The sequence below is a fragment of the Phallusia mammillata genome, chromosome 7 (genome assembly GCF_965637545.1).
Source record: "Phallusia mammillata chromosome 7, kaPhaMamm4.hap1.1, whole genome shotgun sequence".
NCBI classification, from domain to species: domain Eukaryota; kingdom Metazoa; phylum Chordata; class Ascidiacea; order Phlebobranchia; family Ascidiidae; genus Phallusia; species Phallusia mammillata.
This window is the reverse complement of record NC_137258.1, coordinates 14,995,992-15,010,416: the sequence shown is the minus strand read 5'-3', so window position 1 is coordinate 15,010,416 and position 14,425 is coordinate 14,995,992. Positions and strand designations below refer to the sequence as shown.

The following is a 14,425-nucleotide window of genomic DNA, read 5'->3' as shown; positions in this document are numbered from 1 at the left end:
TCACTGTGTTTTACCTTTCAACACCCGACTTTCTCATGGTTATCTCTTCAAATGCATAATTATCAACTTTGTATGTGTGGGGACCTATGAGTTTCTGCCTGCAGAAACAACTAAGGTTATAAAAGACGGTGGCTAATATGGGACCCAATACAAAATAGGCATAGGAAATATATTAATGTTGTAAAATAGGTTATAGTGTAAATACAACGACAAAATGTGCTAAGCCACCCTTCTAGTTTTAACTTTATTTGCAACAATATCCTGATTTGATTTTAGTTCATGTAACCAGTAAACAGTAAATAGCCATGTAGTAATGTGTTACACAGGTTCATGAAAGAGATCAAGAAACAGACTTTGCCATGCTTTTGGTCAGAAAACTGTTGTGGCTTAATTCGAAGTCCGTAAAGGTAGGGCTTACCTTCGTAAGCAATAATTCTGTTTGGTAGCTATTGCTTGCCCATACAATTAGGTAAATAATGTTTACATGATTTTAACTTTTATAGCAGGTAAATGTATTTTTTCTACTTTGTTGTATAACTTATGATCCATGCTAAATGGTTTGTAAAATAATAAAATATTTTTTTTTCTACTTTGTTGTATAATAAGGTAAATAACACTGAACGTGACTAGTATGATAAACAGTGCATGATAAACAATAGAAAAAAGAATTAAATGCAAGTATGTCACAATGCATCAAAAACACCCTGTGATAATTATCCTTAAAACGATTGATTGGTCTTCTAATCATTGAGCAGGTGCCTGTAGCATGAAGCATCACATCTGTTTTGATGTTTATTGTGTTGCCCTGTTGATGAACATTCCATGACTTGATCTGCTCAAAGATTAGAGGCCCAAATCAATTGTTATCCCACAGTGTTTTCAATAAGTTGTGATGTACTTTGTTTAACTCAATTTTTTTTCTTTGTTTATCGTGCACTGAACTACTCGCATTTAGTGTTATTTACCCTGATAAAGGCGACCTGTATAGGATGTCAAAATGTTGGTACAAAAATACAATTGTGAAAAGAGTTCTGTAAAATTGATGGTATTAGATTTGTTATGTCATTGTGCGCACGAACATATAATACAGTTTTGTGTGACCTTCCATTGACGTGAAGCTTTTTTTTTTCCAGGATAAAAAATACATTTTTTGTTTTGTGTGATTTATTTAAGTAGTTGCCGGACTAAATACTTCTACTTTAAACACACATTTTTTTATATTTATTGAAAACATATATATATATTGCAACATACTAGCAAAAAGTCATGCAGTAAAAAACGAGGTAAATCCTGTGTAAATATGTTAACCTATCTAAAAGAAAGTAGTCATACACCATTTTTAAAATGTATGAAATCCACAACTGTATTTTTAGGTGATTCTGATGTCAGCAACATTAAATAGTCATCAAATAGCTGAATATTTTGGATATCATGTAAATGGAAATTTTTCACTTGCTCCAACTATTTGCATAAAAGTAAAGTTGCTTTCATACTAAATGCTATTTTAGGAGCAGGATTTTTATTTTGAAACTTTGTTCAAGGGACGCTTGTTTAATGTTTTGGAACACTATGCAGAAGATCTAACATCACTGGGTTCTTTACCAAAGCTTGATGTTGCAAACCCTGAAATATCGGATGAAGTTTATACACTAGCATCTCGACTGATTTTGCATTTGGATGTTTTGGAGACTGAGGTAAAAACTGTTACAACTAATGGCCTGGTGGTTGCCCTGCTTTGTATGAGTATTTTCATTGAGAGATGTGGGTCGGAGGTGTTTAGTTTGTTTGGTAAAAACAACCAGTGATTATGATGCTGACTTTCTAAACTTTATTTTACAGTTTAATTATGGGCCCCCTTCCCTGAAGGGGACACATATTGATTTTACTCAAATTGTTTGTGTTTTTTTCTTCCCAAAGTTTGTCCGACATGTTTTTCCATCAAATGTTTGATGGATTTGGCTGAAATTTACACAGATGGTAGATATAGTTATGTAGATGTGCATCCCACTTTGTTTTTGTTGATAACCCCAGTATTTATCCCGCTAGCACCCTAAAATGGGTTATTTTCTTCCCATAGTTTGTCAGACTCATTTTGCCATCAAATGTTTGATGGATTTGGATGAAATTTACACAGGTGATAGATATAGTTATGTAGATGTGCATCCCACTTTGTTTGTCCAAATAACCCGAGTATTTACCCCGCTAGCCCCCTAAAATGGGTGAGTTTGTAAACAGTGTCAGAATTGGCTGAAATTTGGGTAGCTTGTAGAGTATGCCATTTATAGTTGTCGGTTGTTGTGTTTAACCCTGTAGCCCTAACATTTACCCCACAAGCCCCCAAAGTGTAAAACATATTTGTATGTTACTGGACACCACAAACGAAAGATTTCTGTTGCTCAATAGTGTTACAAGGGCTAGCAGGGGTATGGTGCTCGTTTGTGACTTTGTGGATTGCTTGGTGAACGTTTTTGTGTGTGTTTTGCTTGTTGCGTGTTACCTTTGCTTGTTTATTTTTTGTTGGCTTGACCATTAACCACTAGGAGACTCTTAGCCTGTTCAGTTTACTTGTTGTTGTACAGTCTAGCGAGAAGCAGCAAAACTTTTTGGTGCACAGGCACCCTCTAGTGCAGTGGTTCTTAACCTTTTTTCCTTGCTGCACCCCTTTCAAATCACTAACCAATTTTCGCACCCCCTTTCAAATCACTAACCAATTTTCGCTCCCCCTTCTGTCATTGCTTAAATAGAATAGACCTAACCAACCTTAATGATTCAGCATCCCCGCACCCCCTAGGAACAGTTCTCGCACCCCTTGGGGGTGCGTGCACCCCAGGTTAAGAACCCCTGCTCTAGTGTTTTGTGTTTTCCTTTGTACGCTCTTGATCTTTAACGCCCTCTTTCGTCACCTCCCACCTGTTTCCTGTTGAAACGGTTCGGAGGATAAAACCAAAGAGCGCTCTTCACCTTCTCGGAAAAGCTCTTGGCTACCTCTTCGGCGCAGTGCCTGCGAGAGATCCTTAGGGGTTTTCCCTTCTTACGTCACTAATTGGTCAACCTACGCCTTGGGCGTAAAGTAACCAATTATTTTTCCCTTCTTACGTCACTAATTGGTCAACCTACGCCTTGGGCGTAAAGTAACCAATTATTTTTCCCTTCTTACGTCACTAATTGGTCAAAAATGAAGTCGAGACTCTTTACAATCGCTACAAAACAGCTCAGTCCTGCAGTTATATGAACGGGACAATCACCATTACAGCAGAAAAAACACCTAGACCTTTGACCAAACTAACCCTCCATCCCGTCCCACTCGAACTAACTGAAGAACACTGGACAGAAGGTTGTAAACAACTAGAATGGGGCAAATACTACAAACACGAATATCTTACTTATAAAGACTTCCCCAATCTCCAACACGGTTATATGCATATTTTTCTTGAAGATGCCTTGGTTGAAAACATGTGGCACACTCACCAAATTTTTGGCCATCAAATGCAAGTTATAAAACCAGGAGAGTCATTCGGTCCCAAATGCGCACACTGTCTTGGTCTTGGGCACTGGGCTAACCGATGCCCAATTAGACATCTGTGCAAAATTTGCAAAGAAAATCATCACGTTTCGGATTGTCCGTTCGGGTCTCCTATAGAAAGGACACCTGAACCTGAAATCAAAAAAGCCAAGAAACAACAACCCAACAAATCCACTCCTAAGTGGAAAACTTTCTCTAACGTCAAACCAGATGATTTCACTGCCCTCCTTGCACAAATAGAAAAACAAAACACGAAAAAGAAATTAAACGATCAAATCAATCCTGACAATTCGTTGCAGAAAGAAGCTCTTCAGGCTATTGCAGAAGAACAAACAACAGAACACTCTTCCACAAACCAAAATGATAAACCTTCTGATCCTTAATCTTCAGGAACGAAAGACCTTTTGATAATACCTTCCAGCTTTCCTCATCCTGTTGATGAATCCAAATGAATCCTTATCCCCCAAACTTTCATCTCAAACAAATAATGTTAAATTTCTTTTCACAAATGCGAAGAAACAGATTGAATTTCCCGCGGAAAGTGGGTCTTCTCTTTATGGCACCCCTCAAACGCAACAGGACACTCCACTTCACCCACCACTTACTTCCCATAATGACAAAACTAAATCTGCTCCCATCATTTCTCAACAACTGGAAAAAAAAACCCAACTTGACAAGCTCTTCCAACCTGGACAACCAGAGGAAAACAAGGTCAACAACAAAGACAAAGACGAAGAAGAAGACCAAACGTCAAGAACCAAAAGAAACCGTAGTTCCAGTGGAGGTCAAAAAAAAACCTAAGAAAAAACAAAACAAAAACAGATCTAAATCCTCATAATTTTTTGTTTTAAATGGCAGCAAATATTTTAAGTTTGTCTTCTTTCAACATTAACGGTTTAGACCACAATTTGTCAAATATTTCGCACTTTATTGCTCAAGCTGATTCAAATATTTTTTTGTTACAGGAGGTACACAAAGTAAATCAAACAAACTTTATAAATTGGACAAACAAACAAAACCTACTATTCTTTTTTAACGCACACTGGAGAAACTCGTCTGATCGTAAAGCAAAACACGACGGCACTCTCATCCTAATAAAAAAACGCTTCGGACAAGACCTTCAAATTAATCACGAAATTATAACCGAATATCAAATACAAAAAATCAATTTTGACTTTAACGACAAACCCATCACAATTCTAAACCTTTACATGCCATCCGGGCAAAAATCTAGTACGGTTAATAAACGTTTAGAACTCTTTCATGAAATTGAAAACCATTTAATACGAAACTTACACCGCTATATAATCCTAGCCGGTGACTTTAACTTAATACAAGACCAAATTGACACGATTGAAAACTTCCGAAACACAAGTGATCAACTGTACTGGCAGAACACAATAAAAAACCATAAACTAACAGACGCATTTCGGGTTTTTCATCCTACCAAAAAAATTCTACATGCGTGGAACACATAATGCTGCGACAAGAATCGATAGAATCTGCTGTAGCATTAACTTACTCAGTAAACTCGCTAAATTTAAACACAAATTTATACACTTCTCGGTCCACAACTATGCTCCCACTGGATCCTTTAAGTTAAGTAAAAGATGGGGGAAGAACCTATGGAAACTTAACCTTACACATTTAGACAACCCTGAGTACGTTTCTGGTATCAAAAGCATAATATTAGATAACCAAGATAACAAAGACCAATTTGACAATCCCATTTTCTGGTGGGAAGCTCTTAAACGCAAAATTAAACAACATTCGATCTCATTTTCGATCCAAAAAAAGAAATCTGACATACAGGAGACACTAAACGCCCAAATAGAACTACAAACATTAATGCTACAAATGAATCCGGACAATCTAGAAGCAAACCTTAAGTTTGTAGAAATCAAAAACAAAATTAAAACACAAGAACAAAACACGATGAAAGGAGCTCAAATCAGAGCAAGATTAAAAGATATCACTCCTGAAGAAAAACCAGATAAAATATTCTTTAGAATCGAAAATGTTAGACAAGAAACAACAAGCATTCGAACATTAAACATTGATGATAAATCGGAAACAGACCAAACAAAAATTATTAACGAAGTATATAATTTCTATACTACACTCTGGCAAACCAAAAGTCCAATATCCACTAACGCGCAAAAACACTTTTTATCTGAACTCGTAGTGAACCCAGCACATAACGAACCAGACATACTCCCAATCACACCTGAAGAATTAGATATTACAATAAACTCAATGAACAAAAAATCTTCCCCGGGGGAAGACGGTTTATCCATTGAATTCTATCTAAAATTTTGGCAATTACTCAAACATGATTTTATGGAAATAGTCCATAACATATACCTTCGTGTGAAGAATTACCCGACACATTTAAAAACGCAATAGTAAAACTTATTCCAAAGAAAAAGGACAGGACATTAATAAAAAATTGGCGACCCATTTCATTGTTAAATTTAGATTACAAAATTATAAGTACCACAATTGCAAATCGGCTAAAAAATGAATTAAGTAAGAAAATCTCCAACGAGCAAAAATGCGGCCTGTCCAAACGATACCTATACCACATACATTATAACATCACAGCAATCATTGAATATTCCAAACAGAAAACATCTCCTTTAGCACTTGTACTTGTAGACATGGCTAAAGCCTTCGACTCGGTAAATCACGACTTTATGTTTAAAATTCTTGTGAAATTACAAATAAATAAATATATTATAAATTGGACAAAAATACTGTACAAAAATATCTCTAGTCAGGTCAATGTGAATGGAAAATTAACTAATAAAATACAAATCAACCGCGGGGTCCGCCAAGGATGCGGCCTATTGATGCTTCTATACGTTGCCGTCATGGAAGCACTAATAACTATCACAAACAGTAACCTTAAAATTAACGGGGAGAAATTTGGACAAACTGTAGTTAAATTACAACAATATGCTGATGACACAACGTTTATAATAACCGATCAACCTTCACTAAATGAAATATTCAAACAAATGAACCTTTAAGAACTAGCAAGCGGCCAAAAAATTAATAAAGATAAAACAGAGATAATCGCATTTTCAAACAAAGATCCCAAATTAATTACAACTATGGAAACTACCTAAAGCACGACGTCAAAGTTCTAGGAATAATATGCACGACTCAAAACTGGTTTATGCATAAAAACTGGAACACATACATAAGCTACGTAAAATCGACAGTTTCCAAATTCGCTTGCAGAAACTTAACTCTGCAAGGGAAAATAGTTATTATAAACACAATAGTTATGCCCAAAATCCTTTTTCTAGCTCGCGTTTTTCCTCCTCATAAAGATCACATCAACAAATTAAACCACATCCTGTACCAATTCCTTTGGGCACCAAATAAAATCGAACAACTGAGTCAAAATAAACTGATCGCTGATTTTTAAAAAGGCGGTTTAAGATTGCCCGACGTCGAAACAAAAATAAACGCTACACAACTCGAAATAATATGGGACCTCATAAATGCTGACGAAATTAACGAATTTTGGCTGCAATGGGCCATTTATAACTTAGGCTTTAATTTAAAAAAGATAAAACCTTAAATAATAACCCAAACGCATGGAAAATGACAAAAGATTGGCAGAATACATATAAACTTTACAACACCCTAATTGAAATTGACGCTGATTGTAATTGGAAAAAAGCCAAACTTAGGCATTTTTACTACGAACTTATTAAACAAAAAGAAATAATTACAGTACCAATTTTATCCACCGATTTCAAGTGGAAACATGCGTTATACTATCAAAAAGGAATTAAAAATTACTTTAATAACCTAGAACGACAGTATGCATATATGTCAATTCATCAGGCATATAAATGGGGTGACTTTCACAGAAAAAATCAAATGCTCATACTCAACACTGGTAGAATTCGACTTACTTTTGTAAATTCTGCAGAACAGATCAAGATAATATAGAACACTTACTAACAAAATGCAACATATCGAAACAAATACGTTAAAGGAAATTATTCTCGAGAAACACAACGTAGATCTTAATCCGACACCATCTTTACAATTATATAACATATTCAGCCACGAAACTCCCCTCATACTTGTTAAAACAATAGCAATCTGGCGCTTCACTATTATAGCGCAGAAATTTAAACTAGACTGTAGAAATGAATCTTTACCTTTTTCCGACACCTTTATAAAACGACAGGCAGCAAAAATATATGAAACACTCGTAAATCAATTAAAAAGATTTGCACAAATCTATGGGGAACCAATTATTGAAACTCAATTTAATTTGGACCCAAAAACTTTACATTGTAACGCGTACTTTACAGTCGCGTAATTTACCAAACAATACGATATATCGCATACTTATATGTTATATATCGTTTCATTAAAGATTGACAAATATTTAACTTCTAACGGTAATGTGTCAAGCCAAATAAAGTTGTTCGCTCTTTTCTCCTTTTACTTACTGTAATTTTATTTCTGCAACCGAGTAATTGTTAATGTTATTTTGCTCTGTTGTGACTTTTATGTTTCGTTTTTAAGACGATGATGGTTTTTGGGGAAGGTCCCTACCACTATCGGTGTTGTGGCCGAGCCAATCTGAGTCAAAAAAAAAATGCTTGGTGAACGTTTTTGTCGACATTTTAAACATAGGCGGATTTGGCTGAAATTTTGCAGTACTATTGATCGAGTAATTGAGGTTTCCTATTTTTTTTAGTTTGTGTGTCGGACCCCATTAGTTACCCTACTAGCCCCTTAAAATGGGTCAGTTTTTTAAACAGTGTCAGGATTGGATAAAATTTGAGTAGTATGTGGATAATGCTATTTATAGGTTTCAATTGATGTGTTTTACCTTGTAGCCCCAACATTTACTCAACTAGCCCCCTAAAATAAATGAACTTTTAAAAAACGTCCTAATTATATGAAATTTTGCAAAGTTTATTAAACATACTAAGTCCTTAAATGTTATGTTTTGCCCTGTACCACCACAACTTAACCAACTAATTCCTAAAGTAGGTGACCCTTTTCACAATGTTTGAATTGAATGAAAACCGGACAGCTTGTAGAATTTGCTATTTATTTTTTGTTTTACCCCATTATGCCACTACTTACTCGTTCGTTTCTTTGAAAAGGAACATTAAATAGGACATACTTCGCACAATATCTGGGGTGAATCTAAATTTATATGGTTTGTACTCTACATAGTATTATTATTTAAGCCCAGTGCCGATCACTGCGTTTTACCTTACAACACTAAACGTTCACATGGTTATCTCTTGAAATGCATTATCTACAACTTTGCATGTGTGGAGACCCATGAGTTTCTGCTTGCAGAAACAACTAAGGTTATAAAATACAGTAGATGGTATGGGACCCAATATAAAATAAGCATAGGAAATATATCAATGTTTTTAAATAAGTTATAGTGTATATGCAAGGGCAATTTGTGCTAAGCCACCCTTCTAGTTTTATTTTTATTTTGTTATTGTACGCGTGTAATGCTGTCAATACAAAAAAGATTCGGCCATTTAGAGGGATGTTAACAGCTTATAATTATGGGTCCCCTTCCCTGAAGGAGATCCATTTTGTGTTTGTCTATATTTTCTTTTCCTTTTTTCTGTCTAACGCTGGTTTGTTATACGCGTTTGGTCAAGAAAGAGTGCTTTAAATTGATTCAAATTTTGGCCGATGTTGTTTATTATCTAAATTTGATCCTCCTGAAATTTGACTCCGAATGACCCAGCGGTTCACCCACAGGCCCCCCAAAACATAACCTTTTTGAAACATGGTTTGTTATTCACGCTTGGTCAAGAAAGAGTGCTTCAAATTTATTCAAATTTTGACAGATGTTAATTATTAACATAAATTTAATCCTCCTGAAATTTGACCTGGAATGACCCAGCGGTTCACCCACAGGCCCCCAAAATGTAAAATTTTGAAAAAAGCTATACGACTAAGTACATCATCTAGGATTTATATGCTTTGTTGGTTGGTGCAATTAACCTACATTTGATCCTCCTGAAGTTTGACCCCGAATGACCCAAGGGTTAACCCACAGGGCCCTTACAAATAATTTTTTTAATACGGCTATACTGACCTAAGTACGTGATCTAGGAGTTTCATGCTTTGTTGGTTGGTGCAATGTAAGATATTCTAAATATTTTTGTAACTTTTAATTGGATCCACCCATTTTGCACCCCTTTAATCCCGAAATAATTGGTTTTAGTTTTTCTAGTCCCTTATGTCAGAAATGCAGCCTGTGATATGTACTAAAACAGGGGTGTGCAACCCGCTGCCCGCGGGTCACAATCCGGCCCACCAAGCCATTTAGTGTGGCCCTCAACAACACTCTGATTCTCTGATTAGATTTCGGTAAATCTCCTTGCTATACGTAACAAGAATAAGCTAAACCAGCGCATGGAACTTAATTCACCCACCAGACCTACGGTCTTCTATTCGCATTAGGTGCTTGTTGCGTACTATACCGAATGTGATGTAATATACCTCTATGTCTAGTAAACAATTACTTTGTTGTGAAAGGCAGTGTTGCAACGAAACTTACTTGCACCTAACATTTTAAAGTTGATTTTAAAAGCAAAATAAAACAAAACGCAGGGGTGTGGAAATAATATCGACATGATGTTATAATGCAAGCCGCACAAACAGTAGTGTAAAAAAGTGTAAATACGGTACATGAAAAAAATTGTCTGGCCCTCGCTTGATGTCCGAAATTGGTTATATGGCCCGCCGCCGAAAAAGGTTGCACACCCCTGTACTAAAAGGTAAAATTTTAAGAAAAAAATTGTTTGCAGTGGGTTACTCATTTAGTGTTCAAAATTTTGGCTCAATAGCCAAATGGTTACCATTACAGCCCATAATATGTGTACACTGGAAAGCCTCGAGAATCTAAAAATAACCGCAACATTTGTTTTCCATAAATCCGCACACACACACATGTGTGGGGACCCACTCGTTTTTGTTTGCAAAAACAATCATATATGTAGATCAAATTATGTGTATATTAAATTGGTAAATATCATATGGAATAGAAAAAAATGGAAGTACAGTCAAACTTCGATACTATGCCACCCTCGCTACTATACCACTTTTGATCGTCACCAACTAAATTCAATAGAAAATATATTTACTATGCCACCCCTTACCCTTGATACTATGACACATGAGAGTACAGTATTACTGTATTAACGGTCTGGTTCCGGATTATAAATCGACAATTTTCGGTTTGAGCTCATGATAAAACAGAGAAAACATGAAAAACAAATCGTTGAGTAAATAAATGTGGTCATGTTAAGAGGTTTCATGGCTTTGCAGCGAGTTATGTAAACGCCGCTCCGTGCTTGTGTCACGACAAAACTAACAGATCCTGTTTGTTCTATGCACGATCTGTCCGTTTTTTATAATAAATTATACTGCATACTGTACCTTATACTGTATACTGTAATAAATTACAATCGTACAACACAACGTGGCATTACAGTACATTGTCACGTCACAAGGCTATGTTTGAAAATAACCCTCGCTATTATGCCACCCTCGCTACTATGCCACTTTCTCTCGGTCCCAAAGGGTGGCATAGTATCGAAGTTTGACTGTATATCAGAAAGCCACCTTTCTAGTTTAAATATGGTTCAACCCATCAGGTTTCACTAGGTTGCAGCAATGCTGCTCAAATTTCTTGAATAGGGAAATAGAAATGTTCCAGCCTGGATTAGAGCCCACAACCTTTTGAACCCAAGGCTGTTGTGCTAACCAACAACTTTAGCGACCATAAATTTTTCATAAAATTGTTTTGTTTTTTCTATGGTTGGGCATTTGACCAGTCAAATAAAATCTGGTCAATTGACCGGTCAAATACTATTCACATTATTAAATTGCAAGTTCAGTTAAAAGTTGGAAGTTAAATCTTCTTCTAAACCATAAGTAATGGAAATGAAGGTTGCAACTCATGTAAATTTGTTTGTGAAATAGGAAATGTCCAGTTTGTATTATATAGACTTTCCAACTGCATTGCATGCTTCACTTCATCATTTACCCCACCTGTGTGTCTATAATTTTCATTCAGTAATCACATTTGTAAAGTGGATTCTCATAATTATGGGTCCCCTTCCTTGAAGGGGACACATCTTGATTTTACTCGATTTCTTTTTTTCTTTTTTTTTCTTTTTTTCTTCCCTGAAGTTTGTCCACCCCTTTTTGCCCTGAAATGTTTGATGGATTTGGATGAAACTTTCACAGATGGTAGATATAGTTATGTAGATGTGCCATCTGCTTCATTTGTCATGATAACCCCAGTATTTACCCCGCTAGCCCCAAAATGTAAAATGTGGTTGGTGCGCACCACAAACGTTAGTTTTGTGTGATGTTATAAAGGCAACCATATATACATTACTAATGTTTGTGGGTTGTTTGGTGGATGTTTTTGCAGTTGACAGTCAGGGGTGTTAACAGCCCTTATGACGTCAGAGGCATCAACGGTTGTTGCTCAAAAGCCCCTCCAGTGGCCAAATGTTTAAACATTTGCCGATTTGGACAAAAATTTACAGGACTTTGGATTGGATTATTGTGGTTTGATATTTTTTTAGTTTTGGAGTAGAGACCAATTATTTACCCCACTAGCCCCCCAAAAAGGGTGAATTGTTTAAGTATTGTTCGAATGGGATGAAATTTGGACAGTTTGTCCATTGTGCCATTGTTAGGTGTTGATTGTTGTTTTCCAACCTGTAGCCCCAACATTTACCCGCTAGCCCCCTAAAAAGGGGGAATTTTTTGAACAATGTCTGAATTGGATAAAATTTGGAAAGCTTGTAGAGTATGCCATTTAAAGGTGTTGATACTTGTGTTTGACCCTGTAGCCCCAACATTTACCCCACTAGCCCCCTACAATGGGTGAATTTTTTTAACAAAGTCTGAATTGAATGAAATTAGGACAGCTTGTGCAATATTCCAATAATAGCAGCTGATTGTTGTGTTTTAGTCTAATTTTTCGCTATTTACCCCTTCATTTTTCAGATAGAACATACAATAGAAAAACCTTTAAAAATGACCGAATGGAAGAAAATTTAGATAGTTTGCACTCCACATAGCATGTTTATTTATGCTCAGTACCAATCATTGTATTTGATCTTAAAATACCAAACTTTCACATGGTTATTTCTTGAAATGCATTATTTACAACTTTGCATGTGTGGGGACCCATGAGTTTCTGCCTGCAGAAACAACTAATGTTATAAAAGACAGTGTGTGATATGGGACCCAATATAAAAAAAGTGTAGGGAATATATTATTTTTTTCAAATAGGTTATAGTGTATATGCAAGGGCAATATGTGCTAAGCCAAAAGCCACCCTTCTAGTATTCTATATACATCAGATTGAAGTCTAGTTTTAACTGGGATTTAACTGTGAAACTCGCTTATCCTGCTTAAAATCGTAATTTATGCTGTTATGCTGTTGTCACATCTCTATTCACGACAAAAAAGGAATATACAAAAGCTTGATATGTACGTAATTAATCCACAAAAATTTATTCAGGTCAATTATAAGCTAAATATATAGCTACAAACAATTTTTGGATCAACTATAGAAAAAGGTCTGTAGACCTACAAGTTTACACTGATGATTTGAATCACTTAGATTTTTTATCTGTCAGTAAAAATGTGCGACTACAAGTAAATACTAATGAACTAACTTCCCCTCATGGACATATCACACTCGATTTTTATAAAGATAAAACAGTGCTAGAAGTGATCCATGTTTTTTAATTGCATTGTAAACCTTGCAAAGTTTGCCTTCACGTAAATCAGATCTTAATTTTAAATGAAAAGTATCTCCTAATTGTTTTGGCATTTATTTCAAATGAACAGAACTCATCTATATTGGCTTTAAAAGCACTTATTAATACAAAAGTATGCCCTAAACTGTTCTACCTGAGGGTTATTAAAAATAATTTACCCTTTCCAACAACTAAAAAGCAAGTCCAAGAAAATTTACCACATTTGATTTTTGAAATTAAAAAAATAGTATTTGACCGGTCAAATAAAGTGCTGTCAATTGAAACCCTAGTTTTTTCAACTCATGTCAGACTATACTTAACCACAGACCTCCATTCGAAAATGTTGTTTATAGTGTCTAGGGATGTTCAAACCATATCCATTGTTTAATTACTCGGTCATAACTGAAAGTGCATGATTAAAAGAAGGGAAAGTGCTGTTTTATGATTTTTTTGTATGGAAGTTATTTTAAACTTATAATCTGTTTGAAATATGTTCTGCAGTTTTTTTTTGTGTGTCTGCTTTCTTTTTTGTAAACATCTACTGGGCCACAGAATTTTTGAACAATGAAAATGGGCCATGAAAGAAAAAAGGTTGAGAACCACTGATCTAAACCAAAGCGCTGAAATTAAATACAATCTACATGTGAACTGATATAAACTGGTCAAGTTTCGTATCTGAAAGGATTTTGGAATGAGAATATATTATACCCTTTGCTTGTTTGTTTTTTAGAACCAAATTGACAAAAAACAGCGAGGGTCTGTTTTAGTATTTTTGCCAGGAATCTTTCAAATTCGGGAGTTTGAGAATATATTGGAATGTGAGCGACTAAAACGAAAGTTAAAAATCATTCCTCTGCATTCCAGTATCACGTCAGAAGAACAAGCAGAAGTGTTCATAACCCCACAAAATGGATTTCGTAAAGTATATTATGTCCATATATTTAGTTATGCTTTATTTGTTTACAATTTTGGCATGGATTATTATTTATCACAATTTATGAAAAGTTGTGGGCAAAACACACCTTTCAGAAACAAATTCTATCACTAAACCTATTCAGATGAGTGGTGAAATTTCAATATTTACCTTGTTTATAAA

The 14,425-nt window shown here is 35.4% G+C and overlaps 1 protein-coding gene and 1 pseudogene across 10 annotated transcripts in view; both read left to right on the top strand.

Annotated features, from left to right (window-relative positions):
• Positions 1-14,425, top strand: part of LOC145239715 (ATP-dependent RNA helicase TDRD9-like) — a 72,492-nt gene that overhangs the window by 29,305 nt on the left and 28,762 nt on the right. For 9 of the 10 annotated variants that reach the window (XM_080103105.1, XM_080103107.1, XM_080103103.1 and 6 more), the window contains 4 exons: positions 327-407; positions 1,374-1,475; positions 1,542-1,694; positions 14,060-14,251. In XM_080103105.1, the coding sequence (XP_079959231.1) occupies positions 327-407; positions 1,374-1,475; positions 1,542-1,694; positions 14,060-14,251 (528 nt within the window). The remainder of the gene's footprint in view (positions 1-326; positions 408-1,373; positions 1,476-1,541; positions 1,695-14,059; positions 14,252-14,425) is intronic. The other variant, XM_080103110.1, reaches the window with a different exon arrangement.
• On the top strand, positions 1,701-6,954 carry LOC145239718 (uncharacterized; annotated as a pseudogene).